The 22994-nt window shown below is 47.0% G+C and overlaps 1 protein-coding gene across 2 annotated transcripts in view; it reads left to right on the forward strand.

Annotated features, from left to right (window-relative positions):
• The first annotated feature begins 5811 nt into the window (after window positions 1-5811).
• LOC147033189 (A-type voltage-gated potassium channel KCND2-like) overlaps window positions 5812-22994 on the forward strand; it is an 813677-nt gene continuing 796494 nt past the window's right edge. For both annotated transcript variants that reach the window (XM_085871312.1, XM_085871313.1), the window contains exon 1: window positions 5812-7230. In XM_085871312.1, coding sequence (XP_085727438.1) covers window positions 6122-7230 — 1109 coding nt within the window. In that variant the 5' untranslated portion in view covers window positions 5812-6121. The remainder of the gene's footprint in view (window positions 7231-22994) is intronic.

The following is a 22994-nucleotide window of genomic DNA, read 5'->3' on the forward strand; positions in this document are numbered from 1 at the left end:
AGTTTCGAGCCGGTACAAAGATGGTCATGGAGTTTGGAGCCGGTTCAAAGACATGGAGTTTAGAGCCGGTACAAAGATGGACATTGAGTTTTGAGCTGGTATAAAGATGGACATGGACTTTCGAGCCGGTAGGAAGATGGTCATGGAGTTTAGAGCCGGTATAAAGATGGTCATGGAGTTTAAAGCCGGTCTGAAGATGGGCATGGAGTTTAGAGCCGGTATAAAGATGGTCATGGAGTTTAGAGCCGGTATAAAGATGGGCATGGAGTTTAGAGCCGGTATAAAGATGGACATGGAGTTTAGAGCCGGTATAAAGATGGTCATGGAGTTTAGAGCCGGTACAAAGATGGTCATGGAGTTTAGAGCCGGTATAAAGATGGTCATGGAGTTTAGAGCCGGTACAAATACATGGAGTTTCGAGCCGGTACAAAGATGGTCATGGAGTTTGGAGCCGGTTCAAAGACATGGAGTTTAGAGCCGGTACAAAGATGGACATTGAGTTTTGAGCTGGTATAAAGATGGACATGGACTTTCGAGCCGGTAGGAAGATGGTCATGGAGTTTAGAGCCGGTATAAAGATGGTCATGGAGTTTAAAGCCGGTCTGAAGGTGGGCATGGAGTTTAGAGCCGGTATAAAGATGGTCATGGAGTTTAGAGCCGGTATAAAGATGGTCATGGAGTTTAGAGCCGGTACAAATACATGGAGTTTCGAGCCGGTACAAAGATGGTCATGGAGTGTTGAGCCGGTATAAAGATGGACATGGAGTTTAGAGCCGGTACAAATACATGGAGTTTCGAGCCGGTACAAAGATGGTCATGGAGTTTAGAGCCGGTATAAAGATGGGCATGGAGTTTAGAGCCGGTATAAAGATGGACATGGAGTTTAGAGCCGGTATAAAGATGGACATGGAGTTTAGAGCCGGTATAAAGATGGGCATGGAGTTTAGAGCCGGTATAAAGATGGACATGGAGTTTAGAGCCGGTATAAAGATGGTCATGGAGTTTAGAGCCGGTACAAAGATGGTCATGGAGTTTAGAGCCGGTATAAAGATGGTCATGGAGTTTAGAGCCGGTACAAATACATGGAGTTTCGAGCCGGTACAAAGATGGTCATGGAGTTTGGAGCCGGTTCAAAGACATGGAGTTTAGAGCCGGTACAAAGATGGACATTGAGTTTTGAGCTGGTATAAAGATGGACATGGACTTTCGAGCCGGTAGGAAGATGGTCATGGAGTTTAGAGCCGGTATAAAGATGGTCATGGAGTTTAAAGCCGGTCTGAAGATGGGCATGGAGTTTAGAGCCGGTATAAAGATGGTCATGGAGTTTAGAGCCGGTATAAAGATGGTCATGGAGTTTAGAGCCGGTACAAATACATGGAGTTTCGAGCCGGTACAAAGATGGTCATGGAGTGTTGAGCCGGTATAAAGATGGACATGGAGTTTAGAGCCGGTACAAATACATGGAGTTTCGAGCCGGTACAAAGATGGTCATGGAGTTTAGAGCCGGTATAAAGATGGGCATGGAGTTTAGAGCCGGTATAAAGATGGACATGGAGTTTAGAGCCGGTATAAAGATGGACATGGACTTTCGAGCCGGTAGAAAGATGGTCATGGAGTTTAGAGCCGGTATAAATATGGTCATGGAGTTTAGAGCCGGTATAAAGATGGACATGGAGTTTAGAGCCGGTATAAAGATGGTCATGGAGTTTAGAGCCGGTATAAAGATGGGCATAGAGTTTAGAGCCGGTATAAAGATGGACATGGAGTTTGGAGCCGGTATAGAGATGGTCATGGAGTTTAGAGCCGGTTGAAAGACATGGAGTTTCGAGCCGGTATAAAGATGGACATGGAGTTTAGAGCCGGTATTAAGATGGTCATGGAGTTTAGAGCCGGTATAAAGATGGTCATGGAGTTTAGAGCCGGTATAAAGATGGCCATGGAGGTTAGAGCTGGTATAAAGATGGACATGGAGTTTAGAGCCGGTATAACGATGGTCATCGAGTTTAGAGCTGGTATAAAGATGGACATGGAGTTTCGAGCCGGTATAAAGATGGTCATGGAGTTTAGAGCCGCTATAAAGATGGTCATGGAGTTTATAGCCGGTATAAAGATGGTCATGGAGTTTAGAGCCGGTATAAAGATGGTCATGGAGTTTAGAGCCGGTACAAAGATGGTCATGGAGTTTAGAGCCGGTACAAAGATGGTCATGGAGTTTAGAGCCGGTACAGAGATGGTCATGGAGTTTAGAGCCAGTATCAAGATGGACATGGAGTTTGGAGCCGGTATAAAGATGGTCATGGAGTTTAGAGCCGGTAGAAAGATGGTCATGGAGTTTAGAGCCGGTACAAAGATGGTCATGGAGTTTAGAGCCGGTATAAAGATGGTCATGGAGTTTAGAGCCGGTATAGAGATGGTCATGGAGTTTAGAGCCGGTATAAAGATGGACATGGAGTTTAGAGCCGGTATAAAGATGGTCATGGAGTTTAGAGCCGGTATAAAGATGGTCATGGAGTTTAGAGCCGGTACAAAGATGGTCATGGAGTTTAGAGCCGGTACAAATACATGGAGTTTCGAGCCGGTACAAAGATGGTCATGGAGTGTAGAGCCGGTATAAAGATGGACATGGAGTTTAGAGCCGGTACAAATACATGGAGTTTCGATCCGGTACAAAGATGGTCATGGAGTTTGGAGCTGGTTCAAAGACATGGAGTTTAGAGCCGGTACAAAGATGGACATTGAGTTTTGAGCCGGTATAAAGATGGACATGGACTTTCGAGCCGGTAGAAAGATGGTCATGGAGTTTAGAGCCGGTATAAATATGGTCATGGAGTTTAGAGCCGGTATAAAGATGGACATGGAGTTTAGAGCCGGTATAAAGATGGACATGGAGTTTAGAGCCGGTATAAAGATGGACATGGAGCTTAGAGCCGGTATAAAGATGGTCATGGAGTTTAGAGCCGGTATAAAGATGGTCATGGAGTTTAGAGCCGGTACAAATACATGGAGTTTCGAGCCGGTACAAAGATGGTCATGGAGTGTAGAGCCGGTATAAAGATGGACATGGAGTTTAGAGCCGGTACAAATACATGGAGTTTCGAGCCGGTACAAAGATGGTCATGGAGTTTGGAGCCGGTTCAAAGACATGGAGTTTAGAGCCGGTACAAAGATGGACATTGAGTTTTGAGCCGGTATAAAGATGGACATGGACTTTCGAGCCGGTAGAAAGATGGTCATGGAGTTTAGAGCCGGTATAAATATGGTCATGGAGTTTAGAGCCGGTATAAAGATGGTCATGGAGTTTAGAGCCGGTATAAAGATGGTCATGGAGTTTAGAGCCGGTATAAAGATGGGCATGGAGTTTAGAGCCGGTATAAAGATGGACATGGAGTTTAGAGCCGGTATAAAGATGGACATGGAGTTTGGAGCCGGTATAGAGATGGTCATGGAGTTTAGAGCCGGTTGAAAGACATGGAGTTTCGAGCCGGTATAAAGATGGACATGGAGTTTTAGAGCCGGTATAAAGATGGACATGGAGTTTAGAGCCGGTATAAAGATGGTCATGGAGTTTACAGCCGGTACAAAGATGGTCATGGAGTTTAGAGCCGGTATAAAGATGGGCATGTAGTTTAGAGCCGGTATAAAGATGGACATGGAGTTTAGAGCCGGTATAAAGATGGACATGGAGTTTGGAGCCGGTATAGAGATGGTCATGGAGTTTAGAGCCGGTTGAAAGACATGGAGTTTCGAGCCGGTATAAAGATGGACATGGAGTTTTAGAGCCGGTATAAAGATGGACATGGAGTTTAGAGCCGGTATAAAGATGGTCATGGAGTTTACAGCCGGTACAAAGATGGTCATGGAGTTTAGAGCCGGTATAAAGATGGTCATGGAGTTTAGAGCCGGTATAGAGATGGTCATGGAGTTTAAAGCCGGTATCAAGATGGACATGGAGTTTAGAGCCGGTATAAAGATGGTCATGGAGTTTAGAGCCGGTACAAAGATGGTCATGGAGTTTAGAGCCGGTATAAAGATGGTCATGGAGTTTAGAGCCGGTATGGAGATGGTCATGGAGTTTAGAGCCGGTATAAAGATGGTCATGGAGTTTAGAGCCGGTACAGAGATGGTCATGGAGTTTAGAGCCGGTATCAAGATGGACATGGAGTTTGGAGCCAGTACACACGATTCCTTGTTTCGCGCCCCTATTCCCGCGCGCTGCAGGTTCTCATCTCTCGACTTCTGAAGAGAAACGCACGACGCGGTCGAACCTGTTGCCCCGCAGTGGGACAGAAACCCTTTGTTGAAGAAAACAACGCCGGAGCCGTTTAGCGAAGAATGGTCGAAGGAAAGCGCGCACTGCGCTCCGCACGCGGCTCGGACTGGCGCGCGATGACAGCGCGCCAAAAAATAATAAAAAAAAATTTAAATTCGCGTGACGTCATATATATATATATATATATATATATATTTACATATAGATAATATACAGGGGCTGCAAAAGTCGCTATACAGTAAGGATTATACCAGTATTACCAGTATTATAATCGTGGTGCTCGGATTCATTTAAATCATTATTACCATTTTTAATATTTTTATTTTTGTAATTTTTTCCACAATACATCTTTTGTTTTTTTTCTTCTTTGTTTTGTGCTCACGTTTTGTTTTTCATAACTGTATACCTACTTTTGGAGCCCCCTGTATATATGTATATATATATATATATATATATATATATATATATATATATATATATATATGTATATATATATATATATATGTATATATATATATATATATATATATATATATATATATATATATATATATATATATATATATATATATATATATATATATATATATATATATATATATATATATATATATATATATATATATATGTGTGTCAGAGCAATACGTCATTGAAAGGAATAATTGTTATCGTAAATGTACCCTTTTAAAGGCGGCTCCCGTATGTACGTGTACGTATTCACGTGCTGTGTACGGACAAAGCAAACGATGGCAGACGTGCTATATTACCGGAGCTGCGCGTGACGCACGGAATACGGTACACGGACAGGTGTACCCGAACAGGTGAAAGGTACCTACACGGACAGGTGTGCCCGAACAGGTGAAAGGTACCTACACGGACAGGTGAAAAGTGTGAAATATTCCCGAATTGCGGAATTTATTATTATTTTTTACGTCCGATCATATCGGAGGTTCGTGAGCTAAATATAACCGCTCCAGCTGCGACGAAGAGACGCCCCGGAGGCATCGCCCTCAATGAGGCGCCACCTGGAACAGCCGAGCGAGACGGACGGGGCAACCCGATGGGTGAACCCGTGGGTTCAGGCCAAGGCGGGTTCTCTCCTCCGCGTTCTGCACATCCCCGGTACGGATCGTCCGATGCCCGTGAGCGAAGGGGCACGACGATCGGTTGGACACGTCACGCGGAGGGGGCTTCACCGCGCCCCCTGCATGCTAATGGGACGCGCTCACGGGCCCCCTCCCTTAGAGCCGTCGCGTGCGATGCATTATTGACGAGCACCGCGCGCCTCCCCATTCCGCTCTCCGGCCTCTGAGCCCCCCCCCTGTAGGGGCAAACACCCCCCTGTAGGGGCAACCCCCCCGCTAGAGCGGCGAGGCAAGGGCAGGACCGTGCGGCTCCGCGATTTTCTCCCACCATCTCCAGTTCTCCCAACCCTCCTCCTATGTTCCCGCTCCCCCTCCCCGTCCCCCCCAACCACTCCACCCGCCCTCCTCCCTTCTGGCGCGACAATCGTCCCGGGCCCTGTGCAAGGAAGAGCCGCGGTGCTCCGACACAGCGGAGGACAGAGCGCGGTTCCCAGGCTTCTCGGCTCACTGAGTATCACTTTGCGGGACGATCGGAAGGGATAAGAGGAAACTCGATCGAGGGTCGTCGGTGCGCGGGCTCCATCCGAGCCGCGATGGCAGGACTCCTGCGAGTCTCAGCGGCGGCGTGACGGCGTCGAGGGGTCGCAGGAGATCCGTGCCGCCGCCGGAGCGCATGGACCAAAGGAGCCGCTCGTGATCGCCTCGAGTCGCGCACCTTTTAAACAGCAAGGTGGGATTTCCGAGACATCAGCAGCAATCATCAGCCATGGCCGCCGGGGTGGCAGCGTGGTTGCCCTTCGCCCGAGCGGCGGCCATCGGGTGGATGCCCGTGGCCTCGAACCCCATGCCAGCGGCACCACGAGAGCGCAAAAGCCAGGACGAGCTGCTGGTGGTGAATGTGAGCGGGAGGCGCTTCCAGACCTGGAGGAACACGCTGGAGCGCTACCCGGACACCCTCATGGGCAGCACGGAGCGCGAGTTCTTCTACAGCGAGGAGACCAAGGAGTACTTTTTCGACCGCGATCCGGACATCTTCAGGCACATCCTCAACTTCTACCGCACGGGTCACCTGCACTACCCGCGACACGAGTGCATCGCGGCGTACGACGAGGAGCTCGCGTTCTTCGGCATCATTCCCGAGATCATCGGCGACTGCTGCTACGAGGAGTACAAAGACCGCAGGCGGGAGAACGCCGAGCGCCTCTCGGACGACGCCGAGATGAACCCCAAGGCCGAGGGTGCCGTGCCCCACCGGAGCCTGAGGCAACGCATGTGGCGCGCCTTCGAGAACCCGCACACCAGCACGCTTGCCCTGGTCTTCTACTACGTCACGGGCTTCTTCATCGCCGTGTCGGTCATCGCCAACGTGGTGGAGACCGTGCCGTGCGGGATCTCGCGCTCCAAGGTGCGTCAGCCGCCGTGCGGGGAGCGCTACTCGCTGGCCTTCTTCTGCCTGGACACGGCGTGCGTCATGATCTTCACCGTCGAGTACCTGCTGAGGCTGTTCGCCGCGCCCAGTCGCTACAAGTTCGTGAGGAGCGTCATGAGCATCATCGACGTGGTCGCCATCATGCCCTACTACATCGGCCTCGTCATGACCGACAACGAGGACGTGAGCGGCGCGTTCGTGACCCTGCGGGTCTTTCGGGTCTTCAGGATCTTCAAGTTTTCCCGCCACTCGCAGGGTCTCCGCATCCTCGGCTACACGCTCAAGAGCTGCGCCTCCGAGCTGGGCTTCCTGCTCTTCTCGCTCACCATGGCGATCATCATCTTCGCCACGGTCATGTTCTACGCCGAGAAGGGCTCGTCCGCCAGCAAGTTCACCAGCATCCCGGCGGCCTTCTGGTACACCATCGTGACCATGACAACGCTCGGGTAAGTCCCGTCCGGTCGGCACGCGTTACGAGCATCTCCCGGTCCACCCTGAGCAGTGTGTGCGATGACCTTCGAGCTCGCAGCCTTCGACTTCGTTTCACCGAGACGGTCGCTACGATACCGCGTGTTGTGACGTCACAAGTATGACGTCACCACACCGCTAAAACAGTGATTGTCACCTTGCTACGTGTTTTATGAATATTTCACGCCGCACCTCCTCGTTACCTGCCCCACAAACACGGCCGTACGTGACGTCTCACGCAGTCGTGACGTCACCAAGTCGAATTATCATTTGTATGACGTAATTTAATTTGATACAAGTCGGAATGACAAAGTGTCTGTTGGAATACACAACATACACATATTCAGGAAAGAGGGGTGTGTAAAGTGGTCAATTAATATCGGGATTTCATTGGTCGAATGGTTGTGAAAAGGGCATGTGGGAGGGGCCGAGGAGACGGGGCGGAGTCGTGGTGGTTGTTATCCTCAGACGTACTTGGAATTTGAAGGCATGGACCCGCTCATCAATCAAATTGTAAACCAGGTGTCATGTGGACATGGTCTGAAACTTTTATGCCAAGTTCCCTGGTTATATCGCACGTGTCACTCGGATGTGATCTTTTTTTTTTTTTCTTTTCTTCCAATAGGCGTCATTGAACAGTGAGGTCCAATTGTGACGTCATTGTATAAACCTCATTGTGAAGGATTTGTCTCTAAACCGGTTGCAGTTGCTCTTGATTACCCCCCTCCCTTTCCTTAGGTTGCAGACGTTGTGATGTGCATTGAGTGTGCTGATGCTACGACGTTAACCGTGTCTTGGAGCAGCATTTAACAGCTTCCCCATCCGACCTACCGTTACACTGCGTGCAAACCGGTTACTGAGCACGATGGCTTGCTTGTAAAGGTTCATAAGCTCTCGTGCGTTGCACCGGTGCCACATCGTGTCGCTTGACCAACCGCCGCTCCATTGTGGTATCCGAATCGTTATAACATTGCAATACACGTTACAGATAACGACATTGCAATACACCGAGGACACGCAGCGCGTGGACCTTCGGGTTCATCCTGCCGAGCCATTGTCGAACGCAGCTTGAGGACCTTGCGCAAATTTCTTCTGAAACCATTCAAACACGAATTGTAAATTTGATGGATTTGTCTGGGCAAGTTTCATTCGAGCTTATTCCTACCCTCTTATGGTGCAACTTGGATGGATAGAGTTGCCTTTTCCTGTCTCCATCTCCTTGCGATTCCTGAAATCGTTCATTAATCTCGTATTCTTAAGGCCAGACGCGCGCCGATCTGAAGTGCGTATGAGAAATGGTAGAGATCAATGCAGAGGCAGAAAATGCTCATGGAGCAGGAGAGGCAATTTTCTTGGAGAGTGCTGCGGATAGGCCGCATGACCTGTCGTCCTGACGTCTGGGTCTCTCGAGCACACGGCGCCGAGAAAGAATCCGAACCATCGGGTTTGAGAAGTGTTTTGGAAATGTGAGACCGATCACCTTGGAAAAAGTTTTATAGTTCAAGATGTTCTTACTCTGCCTGTAGGAGGAAAAAAAAACACAATTAACCCGGGAATGCACCGCAATTATGAGGCAAATGGCTCAATTTCCTTGTTTTGAGGTCATGCAGGATCGTGCGATGACAACTCGCACTCAGTGTAGTCTGACGTTGACTGTGGACTGTGGATGGACCATTTGTATATTGATTTCCATTCTGCATACAGAATGTATGCCTGGTTTTAGCTTAATGTTTAGGGTGGTGGGCTTGGGATCCTAGGATCCTGAGTTCAAATTCCCCTCTTCTGTTGAATTAATACCAGGTGGGGTTGACTCTGCCTGTCCTCCTTCTGAGGTCGACAAAATGAGTGCCAGCTTGCTGGTATCCTGGGTCGTTGTGCCTAAATCGCCAAGGAGACCGCTTAGGCAGCACCAACGCTCTGCACGGAGTATGGTCCAGATGGATGGATGGAAACAAAATATGAATACTTAAATGCAATTGGTTCGATTCCTGACAAATAATTCACCTTCCAACAGGGAAAGCATGGAGGCCAAGCTCCCCCCTCTCCCCGCCGAAAGGGACACCTAACATACGATGGCCGATCAACCCAAAACACCGTTATTTCTTGTTTTAACTTCAGTTTGATGAAGAAGTGACAGTTTCTTTTTTTTATCGTGATGTTGACCTTCCACGTGTGAAAAGAATGTGGTGCAGTAAATTTCTGGGAAATTGGCCCAAATGTGTGGAATTGTATAAAAAGAATCAAAGAAAAGGCTTCACACAGAAACAAGTCGCTCTTGTATATCCACGATCAAGGTTGGGTTATTTACACTTTAGCAAACCATCCGGAAGATTAATGTTTAAAGTTGTAGCAAAAAATTTACCTGCGGGTGCAACATGGCAATAATGGGCCAAGTGGTCTCATTTCCTTGTTTGAGGTCGTGCAGGATCGTGCGCCGACTACTTACACTGTGTAATCCTGCGGTGACTGTGGACCCTTTGTGTATTAGTTGTCATTCTGCATACCAAACCTAAGTCCTTAAACGCAATTGGTTTGATTCCTGACAAATAATTCGTCTTCGGACAGGTGTATATAAGCAAAGCTATGCACCTCTCTTCGCCGAGGAGGGCACCTGAGGTCTGACGCGTGATCAGCCAAAGTGGCGTTATTTTTTTTGTTTTCGCAACAAATTGATTAAGAATTGCAATTCTGTTTTTTTAAATTGTGATGCTGTCCTAACGGCGTGTTCCAATAATGTGGAACAGAAAATTCCTGGGAAATTGGCCCAGTGGTATGGAACTGTACAAGAAACAAAAAAAAAAGAGCGTAATGCACACGTACGGCGGGGGGACACTTACAGGTATCTGTACACTCACTCATGGGTAAACTTGCATGCAGGAAAACTTGACCCTTGGTGCACGGTTAGTTGTGGACGTGCTGAGCATGAAACACAACCGTAGCACTCATTAAAGTTGTGCAATCTCCTTAATGTGCTCGTTAATGCGTGCACGTCTGGGGTACAACCATTCTACCGAAAGATGAATACCTGTCGCAGCATCACGACTGATGACAGTATCTTTGCCAAAGAATACCCCCAGCCTGGCCGACTCACCGGGGAAGTGGCGGCTTTGATGGGGGAAGAAAATAGAGCAAATTCTATTCACACTGAACATTCTTTTCTTGTTCTTCGTCTGTTTGTTTGTTTGTTTTTTTACTCATCGAGCTTACTTGCAGGATTGGCAAATTCGAAACCGAGTCTTCACGAAGACGAGAGTCGGTCTGCAATCGGTCGGAAAAATATGGACGATAAACTGTCTCAACCGGACGTTGAGAGAGGGATGCTAACTGACGTGGGACGGTAAGTGAAACGATGTTTCGGGCATGAGCCCTCTTTCAAAGAGAGAGGGTCCTTTTCTCTCTCTCTCTCTCTCTCTCTCTCTCTCTCTCTCTCTCTCTCTCTCTCTCTCTCTCTCTCTCTCTCTCTCTCTCTCTCTCTCTCTCTCGCTTTGAAGAAAGGCTCACGTCCAAAACGTTACTTCACCACCTTCCCCAGGGTGGTGAGCATCCTCATCCCAACATACCTGTCTTTGAATAAAATGGTCCAATCGGATCATCTTGTTCGTCCATCTCTCTGGACTACAAATGCCCATTTTCAGTCCACATGGTAAACCACGTGGCTTGAAACCAACTCCCAAAGTATTGTAATTCATATATTTTGTACCTTTTTCATTGTGTCATTGCGGCTCTCACGACGTATTTCGTTTTTACTTTAATTTCTCTTTCATTTACCCGTCTGATTTGATTCCTCTGTTCGAGACATCAGGGTTGGCAAATATGGATCGACGGAACAAGGTTACAACCGAACAATGTCATTTTCCTGAAGCACGTGCTCCAAAAGTGTTTGTGATTATTTGCAAAGAAAGAAAGAAAGAAAGAAAGAAAGAGAAAAAAAAAATGGTGCAGTCATTGCTGAGAAAAATTGTTTCTTTGGAAACTTTTGCTGATCCTTGTGGACCCTCATGGTTATTGCGGAGTTTCGTTGAGAGTTTCGATTAAAAATGATGGATTTTTGACAATTAATTTTTATATCGTCGTCTTGGAGACAAACTCCCCTATGGTTCCCCTTCACTGAACACCCCTACTTATCTGTAGCTGCATTAGTCCGGCTTTGGACCTCTGGGTGTGTTACAGCTTGATACTCTGCATTGCCAAATGAGAATTTGCCACTAATTACTTTTATTATTGATGCAATGTACAGGACACTGAAACCTCCTGATATCCTGAACACTCTGTTCTCTTTTTTTTTTGTCCAGCCTTGTTGATGTGCACTCACGTTCTCTAATTGAGGTGCTGGGTCAACACTTTGCTCACCTGGATTGATATTATTCACTAGATGGTAATGTTTTTTGTGGAGATGGGAGATGGGTGGATGGGGATTGGAAGGGTGGTGGGTGTTGTTTTTAGCTTTAAAAAATGTATATGATTTGTAACTAGGCACACTTTCTAACGTCTCCAAAAATTCCCCTTTAGCCACATTGTGACGTTGTTGCAATATTTGCCCTTGCAGTTGAATTGTTTTGGGAGTCCAATGAAAAGTATAGGATTATTTGCTTGACGATGTATCATGTTTGCCTGGTGTTGGATTAATGGTTAGGGTGGTGGGCTTGGGATCCTAGGATCCTGAGTTCAAATCCCCTTCTGCTGTTGAGTTAATACCTGGTGGGGTTGACTCCACTTGTCATCCTTCTGAGGTTGGCAAAATGAATGCCAGCTTGCTGGTATCCTGCGTCACAGTGGTGACCCGTCCAGGAATGTGCCCAGTAGCCAAGGAGACTGCTTCGGCAGCACCAACGCTCTGCACTAGAGTATGGTCCCGATGGATGGATGGATGGATGTATCATGTTGATATAATATGCATAGGTACAGATACAGTTGGTATGATGTCTCAACACTTAATGCTTTCTTATGCAAGACAAAGCAAGAGCGAAGTCGATGGCATGCCATCGCGAATCCCCACGCTTCCCACTGAAAGCAATGCTGAAAGATGGCAAAAGGTTCCACCAGGATCAAATATAGAGTTTATTTTTTTTTTCTTTCCCATTTTGACCCCTGTGACCCAAAGTCCTCACCCCATTAGGCATGAATCTGCAGTCAAATAAATAAAAAAAAACCATACATATTTCATGTGTTACCCCAATGCTGATTGCAGATGTAAAGTTTCATTTTGAAATGTTTCATATATGTGCCCGTAATTGCATTTTTTTGGTATTTGACCTTTTGACCCTGCTCAAGGAGGCAAGGCCAAATATGATACTGTTCTTGCACCTTCTTGCCATGTGTTGATCAAAACTACTAAGTTTGGTGGATTTCTGCTAATAGAATCATGTTACAGATCATGTGCTCCTTGAACCCACCATTTACAGTATCTCACAGAATTGTACACTTAGGGATTGTCCCAAAAATTGTACAGGGCATTGTCTCCCAAAGTCTGCCGTCCCTTGGATCGACGTTAAACCGGGTGTTCCGTCTTCTCACATTCATTATTATCTTGGTGGATATTACAGATCTCATGGTGTCTTTTGATGGAGGGAAGGTGAGCCATCACCTGCTTCCTGTAAAAAATTCCTGCCCTCACCACAAGGGGGTACTACATCAGCGAGACATCCGCTGTCCTTTGTGGATGGTGCACACCTGTGGGCTGAACTCGTAACCGACGACCGTGGTCGTAAACTTGTATATATTCCTACAAATGAATGAAAACTATCCGTGATCAACACCTTCTAATCACGGCATTATAAGAATTGATTCCAAAACCTTGCACACCAAGGATGAATGGTTCATGGCAGTGAGAGTAAAGGTGCTTTACAGGAATAGGAGGATTGGAATGATAAATGGGGCAAGACATTGGTGTAAACAAAACTTCAAGAAGTAGGTGACTGTAACAATTTTTTTATGGCATTGCGTTGTACTACGTTGTACTAAACTGAGTAATATGCTTCGAGTGCAAGAAATATCTATTTTTACATTTGTTCCTGGACTCTCAGATGTAGTCAAACTCAATTATATATGTACTAGTAGTAATGCCCGGCGTTGCTCGGGCTCGCAATAAAGCCTGGCGTTGTCCGGGCTTTCTTCCAAATTTCCTGAATAGCTGTTAGCGGTTAGCGGTTAGGGTTAGGGTTAGCTGTTAGGGTTAGCTGTTAGGGTTAGGGTTAGCTGTTAGGGTTAGGGTTAGTGTTAGGGTAGCTAACCCTAACCCTAACACTAACCCAAACCCTAACCGCTAACAGCTATTCAAACTGCTAACAAACCGCTATAACAAACCGCTAACAGAAATAACAGCGGAGGTAAACAGTGCCGGGGCAAAGTGGAAATTTGCGTCCCCCGTAGGCCTTAAACTTGAGTGGATTTGAATGGAAAATCCCATAAGGGATATCGATTTATCGATTTTTTTCGAATATCGGAAGTGTTATGGAAAAAATTTATAGCCAATGACCTAAGTTGGACCAAAAGCCATAATCGTACCGAATTTGAATGGAATCCGTTGGAGTTTGTGAAAATGCATCAAAACAAATTTTGAAGGGCCTCTTAAGGAAGACAATAATATCATTAGTATATGTGCCAAATCTTGTTTCATTTCATGCAGTAACAAAAATCTGATGGTGGAACAAAGAAAGGGCTGTGCCGAAATATTAATATAGATTAGTACATGATGCACCCCCTGACTGTGATTGGTGAGGTCACCAAATGAACAAACAAATAACTGATATTAACTGCTTATTTATTTGTTAACTGCAATTGGCGTTGCGCGTGGTACATTCTTGGCAGTCTTGGTGATGCACGTTTTTGTCTGTGCTGTAGCTGATGATTTAAGCCTGGTGTTGGCTTAGTGGTTAGGGTGGCGGCTTGGGATCCCAGTGTCCTGAGTTCAAGCCCGTTGGCTGCTGAATTAACACCAGGGGGTTGACTCAGCCTGTCATCCTTCCGAGGTCGGCGAAATGAGTGCCAGTGTACTGGTCCCGGTGTATGCCCCGGTTAGAATAGGTGTACCATATCCCTGTGTGTCGTAAGAGGTGACCAGGGTTGGCGTCAGGAAGGGCATCCGGCCATAAAACATTGCCTCACAAAAAGCCAAACCCCTGCACAGCAGGGAAAAATGGCTGTATAAACAGTCATTTTTTTATTTTGTCGCTGATGATTTGCCAACAAGTGATCAAAACGGTCCGGCAGTTGAGGGGGGGGCGTGTAGCATTGGGATTCTCATGTATGTACTACTTGTGAATGTCTGCGCTGTAGAGGCACCCGGGTAGGGTTTGAAACAGCAAAGGGCTTACCTTGTGTAGTTTTTCATGGTTGCTTTATGCAGCTTTCTTTGGCTCGAAGGGCATGGGAGGAATCAATTTATACATAATCCTAGCCACCTGGGGTAATTGATCAGGTGTGAGTTGATTGGTTATTCCCTCCAATTACAGGTGAGAGACATGATTGGTTCTTGTTATATATATATATATATATATATATATATATATATATATATATATATATATATATATATATATATATATATATATATATATATATATATATATATAGTCAAAGCTCGTTACTATGCCACCTCGCTTCTATGCCACTCTCGCTATTATACCACTTTTGCTCGGTCCCGACAAAATTCAATACAAAATAAATTTACTATGCCACCCCCTACTCTCGCTACCATGCCACTACTGTGTGACTGTTAAAAGGCACGAGTCGTGAAAAAGTCTGTATTGCGCAGTGCTCGATTATCACACTCACGTCCAAAGGCGAAGCGACGAACTACAGTCCAGCTGCGCACAACATAACTCAATACGTACGTGCATAGTCAGACTGTGTCAAAACACGCGATTCTTCTCCCCGATGCCAGCCACAACAAGCCAATCACAACACGCACAACGAGACACAAAAAAGCGCGAGGACACACACAGACACGCAGGCACACGTACAACAGTGACATCATTTTTTTTCAAATTCAGCCCATAATGTCAGCTCAGAAACGCAAGCGAACCGACTTTACGCTGAAGGAGAAGAAGGAGATCATCGATGCCACGAAGAAGGAGCCGAATCAGTCCAAGTTGGCCAGGGAGATTAGCAAGAAATGGGGCGTCGAAGTTAAGAGAACCACCGTGAAGGGCATTCTCAGCAAGAAGGATGCAATCGAGGCTGCAATCAAAGCTGGATTTCCATCGAAGCACATGAAGTTGACGCAGGCTCACGACCCGAAGCTTGATGAGGGAGTGCTCATGTGGCTGAAGCAATCAAGAGGACAGAATGTGCCTGTCAGCGGCGATCTGATCAAGGAGAAGGCGATGAAACTGGCCGAGCTGATGCACATCCCAGACTTCATGGCGAGCGACGGTTGGTTGGGCAATTTCAAGAAGCGCCATCGGCATCACGTTCAAGACAGTGCAGGGCGAAGCTGGAGCGGTGGATTCGCAATCCCTTCTTGAGTGGCAACAACAGGTTCTCCGGCCCTTACTCGGGCAGTTCTCCGCAGACGACGTCTTCAACCTGGACGAGACTGGACTCTTCTGGCAGCTGCTTCCGAACAAGATCATGGCTTTCAGAGGAGAGCGGTGTACTGGAGGAAAGAAAAGCAAGCAAAGGATCACTCTTCTGGTTGGGGCAAACATGAGCGGCAGCGAGAAGTTCCCTCTTCTGGTGATTGGCAATTCCAAGAAACCCCGTGCCTTCAAGAACAAAGAGATCCCGGTCAAGTACAAGGCGAACTCGAAGGCGTGGATGACGGCGGAGCTTTTCGAGGAGATGTTGCGTGCATGGGACGGACGACTCGGCCAGCAGGGACGCAGAGTGCTGGTCTGTCTCGATAACTTCTCTGGCCACCCTCCCGAGCTCGAGCTGAACAACATCCAACTGGTCTTCTTCCCACCCAACACGACAGCCAATTCGCAACCAATGGATCAGGGAATCATAGAGAACCTCAAGCGCCACTACAAGAAGCTCCTGCTATGCCGCCGGCTTGAGGCCATAGACGAGGGAAAGGAGTTCAAGTTCACGTTGCTCGACGCTCTACACGTCGCCCGACGTGCTTGGGAGCAGGTCGGCAAGTCGACGATCAGGAACTGTTTCGCGAAGGCCAAGTTCATCGAAGAGGAGATCCAAACTGAGCCACAGGATGCGGAGCTGCCCGACATCTGGGAAGCTCTGCCTGCCGAGGAAAAGATGCACGAGAACGAGGAGATCGAGCTGTCTGACTTTCTCGAAGCCGACGAGCGCCTCGCGACTGGCGGGTATTTCACGCTGGAGGAGATTGCGGAGGAGATTCTGTGCAGTGAGGAGCCGGTGGAAAGCGAAGATGATGAGGTAACTGTCGAGGAGGAAATCGTTCCGTTCGAGGAAGCCCAGCGCGCTTGTAGCACCGTCCGGAAGTTCATGCAGCAGAGAAGCGGGAAGCCCGGTGTGATGCAAGCATGCGATCGGCTAGACAACGAGATGCACGAGATCCGCCGAAAGAAGATGCGCCAGCCGACGATTCTTGAAAGCTTTGTGTGTCGTGAATTTCTCGCCATGCCATATGTTAGTGTGTGAACTCTGTCAGTGTGTGTATGTTCTCCGTTCGCTTAGCTTATACAACAGTCGTGCCTTTTACTTGCTGGAATAAATTTTGTCTAAAGATTAACTACAGATGGGTAACTTGAGAAAATAAGGCCGTTTTTACAAAATCTCGTTGCTATGCCACTTTTGCTCGGTCCCGACGGGTGGCATAGTAACGAGCTTTGACTGTATATATATTTTTTCGGCTATACTCAGCCCAGCTATAAACTGTCATTCTGTTGTTTCACAGGCAGGGTGATTCGTCATTGTGCCATCCCTCAGAAGGATGTTGAATGGGCAATCCCGTCTGCAGTCATTCATTGGTGGGTGATAAAGATCCCACAATGTCCTTCACGATGAGTATATGCAAGCTATCCCTGAACAAATTCCAAATTCCTGCCATTACCAGCAAAGGGCATTGTATCAGTGGCACAGCTGTGCCCTCAGCCAATGATGCTACCCCACAGCCTTCTGCTGCATACGAACGAAGAAGATTTCTGCTTAAATGTATATCTGCTGATGCAGCAGATCCAGAATACATATGTACATATACAATCCTAACTAAATGTGATTTTTATGTGTTTGTGTGTGTACAATATATTACAGTTAAAATGGAACTTCTGGCTATCGTTGCAGTCTGCGAAAGATACACAACTGTGCTGCTGATGCTAAAATCAGTGTCAATTACTACTCTGCTACTGGCAGTATTAGTCAGCCTGTATAGGCTTCAGAAGCCTTTCTTATTTCCTGATATTTAGTTATTTATTATTTACTTATGTCAGGTCAGGCCAGATTAGATCTGTGACCTGCTACAGGTACCATGTAAACCTGTACTAACCTGTTCCATGGTCGGGTTGTCGGCAACTAAACCATCTCCCCCACCAGGTTTTCTGATGAGGAGGGTGTTTGGATATGGACACCCAGCAGGATTAAAAACAAAACCTGTCAAAGGGCGGAGGAGCTCCTTGTGAGCCAACGGCCATCCATATCTAATGCCCAACTGTGTCTGCGGACGTCCTCCTGCAGTTGAGTTACTTCTTATTAGGAGGTTGGTGGCAGGATTTGCACTCCGGCCACCGTAAAACCCTTCATTCCGCAAAACGCAAAACCGCAAAGAAATCTGACAACCCACTCCGTGGGAGTACCTCCTGTGCAGCTTCCCTTCGCAGGGCAGCTCACCGGATGATGGGATTGGGGCAAAGCCTTCGGGACCCCCAATCTTTGATGATAGGAGGGAAACAACGGGGTAACATTCCCGGGTCAGATTGCGGGAGAGTGTGTCGGAGTGGTGCTGAGGTGTTGTCCACCAGATGGCGGTCTCCTTGGGTTAACCTGAGGCGGTCCCTTCGGGTGGGTGCCTGGAATGTCCTATCCTGAAGAGAGGATGATCACCTCACTCTATTATCATCTGAGCTCAAGCGTTTGGACTTCGGTATTGCAGCACTCTCTGAGGTTCGGAGACCGGATTGCGGCGAGATAATGGTGGGTGGTTACACCTACTATTGGTCTGGTCGCTCTGATGGTTACCATGCCAAAGGAGTTGCTGTAGCTGTGTCCAATAAGCTGACTCCAATGATAATTGAGGTAACACCGGTCAACGAGCGTATTATGAGATGAAGGATTCTTCACTCCTTATATTAGATGTCATTTCCCTGGTCTCTGTTTATGCTCTGACTGAGGCGAGTGATCTCACCGTGAAGAATGCATTCTACGCCACACTCGAGTCTGTGGTTGATCAGTGCCCTGGAGAAGATACACTTCTAGTCTTGGGGGATTTCAATGCATCGACTGGAACTGATAGGGATGGTTATGAGATGTGTGTTGGTCCCCATGGGTCAGGAACTGTGAACCTGAATAGCACCAAGTTCCTTGACCTTACAAGAAGTCATGGATTAGGGTGGCCGCTTCATGGTTTCAGCGCCCGCAAGCTCATCGCTGGATTTGGTATTCCAACGCTGGTGGTGCAGCAAAGGAGATTGACCATGTCCTCATTGATGGTCACTGGAGGATGAGCCAGAACTGCAGGGTCTACCGGAGTGTTCAGTTCCTTAATACCACCGGCTTGTTGTGGCATCTCTTAAGTTGCACCTTCAATCCAGGAGAATGGTACCATCCCAGCCGAGGCTGGATGTTGGCAAGCTCAAGGATGAGAGGGTAGCTGAGGAGTTTGCGAACAAGCTGAGTGGAGATTTGAGGGGTGTGGGTGCTTTGGGGGTTCCTGAAGAGTTGTGGAGCGCCTTCAAGACCACCATCCTTGATGTTGCCGGTTGATGTCGAGGAAATTACCGGAGGGCAAAGAAGAATTTTGTCTTTCGGGACACTGGATACCATTGACCAGAGTCGCAGGGCCAGGCTGAAAGGCAGAGCTGAGTTGTTCAGGGAGCTGAGGCGTAAATCTGTATGTGCGCTAAGGGTGAACAAGGAGGCCTATGTGAGAGGAATCTGTGAGGGGGTAGAGCATCACCTGTGGTCAAGTCATTCTCATCCTGCTTGCAGGGGAATTCGCACATTGTGTTCATCTAAGCCCATCCCTCAGTGTACTGCAGTTAGAGTAGAGGGTGGTAGGCTCTTGACAGAGGAGTCTGAAGTGAAGGCCCGCTGGGCCGGTTACTTTGAGCGGTTGTACCAGGCTGATCCACCAGCTGTCAATTTGGACGTCAGAGGTGTTACAATAACTGTTGCTGACCCTCCAATCAACTGTGGTCCACCTTCGCTTGTGGAAACACGGGCTGTGGTGAACCGGTTGAAATGGGGTAGAGCTCCAGGGATCTGTGGCATCCATGCTGAACTTCTCAAGGCTGGTGGAAATGCTGCACTCGTGTCGTTGCATGCAGTTCTGTGCTCTGCCTGGAACACAGGCATCATCCCAACTGATCGGAAGAGGGGTCTTGTTGTCCCTCTCTGGAAAGGGAAGGGTGATCGCCAAGACTGCAACAACTACCGAGGGGTGACGCTGCTCTCAATGCGGGCAAGGTCTTTGCTCGGATAATTCTTGATAAGGTTCGCCACCATCTGCTTGAGCACCAGTGTCCAGAGCAGTCAGGCTTTACACCAAAGAGGTCAACGATTGACCGTATCCTTGTTCTTCGGGTCCTCACCGAACGCAGACGAGAGTTTCGGCAGGGGCTGCTTGCAGCTTATGTTAATTTCTGTAAAGCATTTGATTCAGGGAATCAGGATGCCCTCTGGAGGATTCTTGGTCTTCGTGGGGTGTCACCCAAACTGATCGATCTGATGTCTGAACTATACTCTGGCACTGAGAGTGCTGTGAGATGTGGTGGTACCATCTCTGACTTATTTCTAGTTGTTACTGGAGTTCGTCAGGGGTGTGTACTGCCCCCCACACTTTTCAGCACTTGTATGGACTGGATTTTAGGGAGGATGTCGGAGAGATCAAGCTGCGGTGCATCAATTGGGAATTTCAAGATCTCTGACCTTGATTTCACAGATGATGCAGTCATCTTTGCGGAGACTTTAGATATCCTTTTGGGGGCCCCCGAGTTGCTGAATGAGGAGTCGGAGCCGCTGGGATTACGGGTTTCCTGGATCAAAACTAAGATCCAGGCTTTCAATAACATCTTGGATGCTGCTGTCATGTCTGCACCTGTTTGTGCTGAGGTTGTTGAGGTCGTGGAGAGATATTCATGTCTCTGCTGGCTGTGAGTCAGAGGTCAATTGACATCTGGGTCGGGCCTGGGGAGTCATGGATTCACTGGATAATGGGGTGTGGCGCTGCCGGCACCTGTGTGGGAGGACGAAAGTCCGAGTCTTCATGTCCTTGGTGCTTCCAGTCTTGTTCTATGGATGTGAGACTTGGACTCTGACCAAGGATCTGAGATGGAGACTAAATGCCTTTGGTACCAGGTCTCTTCGGAGAATCCTTGGCTATCACTGATCGTACCATGTGTCGAACGAGCAGTTGCTGAAAGACTCAAATGAGATTTGTTACCGGCATAGTCCGTGAGCATCAGCTGCGGCTGTATGGACATGTAGCTCATTTTCCTGTCGCTGATCCTGCTCACCAGATTCTCTCAGCAAGGGAATCTCATTAGTGGAGGAGGCCAATGGGCCGACCACGCGCCTCGTGGTTGCAGCAGGTTGTTCGGCATCTCAAGGAGATGGGGATGGGCCAGGCATCTGCCTGGGGGATGGGCCAGGCATCTGCCTGGGGGATGGCCAGAGGAAGGCCCCTGGAGTACCGGCGGAAAGTGGACGCAGCGACACGCTGTTCTGGCGCATGCTCCCATACCTGACCTTATTTCCTGGCGACAGTTCAGTATCCTCTCTAATGGATGCCAAAATAGGATGGATGGATGGCAGGCGCCCCCTATTGGTCAGGACCCTTTTAGCAATTGCTGGTGAGGGACATCGATTGATGATCACCATTTTCATGATGAGGTGCTATTTGAAAGATAATACCCAATGAACCCAATTTGTGAAAGACTTTGCCAAAAAATGCTCTCTGGTCAACCTTACAATACGATCGGAATATTGGGGGCCATTATAAGTAACACACACACACACACACACACACACACACACACACACACACACACACACACACACACACACACACACACACACACACACACACACACACACACACACACACACACACACACACACACACACACACACACACACACACACACACACACACACCAATCAATCAGTCAAACGTCGTGTATTTTTTACGCAAGCATGTCTGGCTGAGTCCAGCTTGGCAGTGACATTACAACATGGCTCGCCTCGGTCAGCTATTGCCAGATGGAAAAAAACAGCACAAAGGTAGTGGTTCCATCATTTCCTATTACCCCACACATGCGAAGCGAAAAAGCAGGGTTAAGCAATTGGTTCATGTCTGTCCGTCCATCCATCTGTCTGTCTGTCTGCAAACGTCAGTTTATGATCGAGTAATAACTTTAAATCGAATGTTGTATTTTGAATACAATTTGGAACAAGAATTGGAAGACAAATCTGCCATTTAACAGTACTTTGTCTTTGAATTTTTCCCGATCACACACGTGCAAAGAGGAGTGATATAATATTTTTACTCTGTCTGTGTGCCTGGCAGTAAAACAAAATTGAAAATTATTTCAAACAGGAAACCTATTGTTTTTAAGGACATCATAAAAGATACAAACAACAGGCACGAAGAATTAATGTAACGCGTTAGATCGGGGGGTGTAATTGGCACTGTGTCAATGGCACCAAAATGGCAGTAAATTCCAGAATTAATTTATTTATAGGACTTTTAATATCTTCATTTAATTTAAATTGAATTATATACTTGAATACTACAGAACAAAAATAGCTTTATTGTCACTTTCAAAATGCCTCCGTTTTGCACTACTTGGACATATTAAATAGGATGGTGTATTAGGATTGTTGTTGTGTAAAACTGCTTCTTTGGGAATATTTTTTGGGAATATTTTTAAACTTTGAACTTTGGGAATATTTTTTTACCTATCTTTAAAATCATCATTTTATTTTCAATCAAAGTGTATAAACTTAACACTGCGTGGGGTAACGTGTTCTATGAACTCTCTCGTGTTATCATGCACGAGTATTTAATAACAGTGACAAAGTGCTGAGCATATTTGTATAATTTCAAGTGATATACAGTACTATTGTAATCTCCCAGTAATGTTGGTGTATTGTATTTGTAAAATGCATTGCCATCTGCAGATTGTCCTCTCATTTGCTGAAATATGGCTTCGGCTTAGAATTTGGTATCGCTTTAACAAAATGGAAATCTGCATTACAGGCTTATATTTTCCTGCCTGAATACGATCTAAAGTACTTTACTATCCAACTATGACACAATTTACAGAGCGATGCAATCAAAAATCCTCAACATTTGACTCCTTTCTTTCCCTCCACCACCAGCCATTGTCTTTCACTTCCTTTTCACAAACATCCCCCCCCCCCCCCCCCGCTATTCTTCCCTTGCATAAACAATATCTAGATGACCCCTGAAGATATTTGTTTTTTGCCATTTAAGGAAAAATTTTAATAACAGTTGTGTGCTTCGATAATCCATCTGTTGCTCAGCTTATCTTGAATACTCCAAATCCACATTCTATATGAGCAATGTGTTTGCAAACTATAATCCATCATACATGGCACATTCCCGAAAATCAACTGCTGCATTATTGATCTTAATCCAGTG

The sequence above is a fragment of the Eptatretus burgeri genome, chromosome 2 (genome assembly GCF_056783735.1).
Source record: "Eptatretus burgeri isolate ZD-2024b chromosome 2, Ebu_testis_v1, whole genome shotgun sequence".
Classification (NCBI taxonomy): Eukaryota; Metazoa; Chordata; class Myxini; order Myxiniformes; family Myxinidae; genus Eptatretus; species Eptatretus burgeri.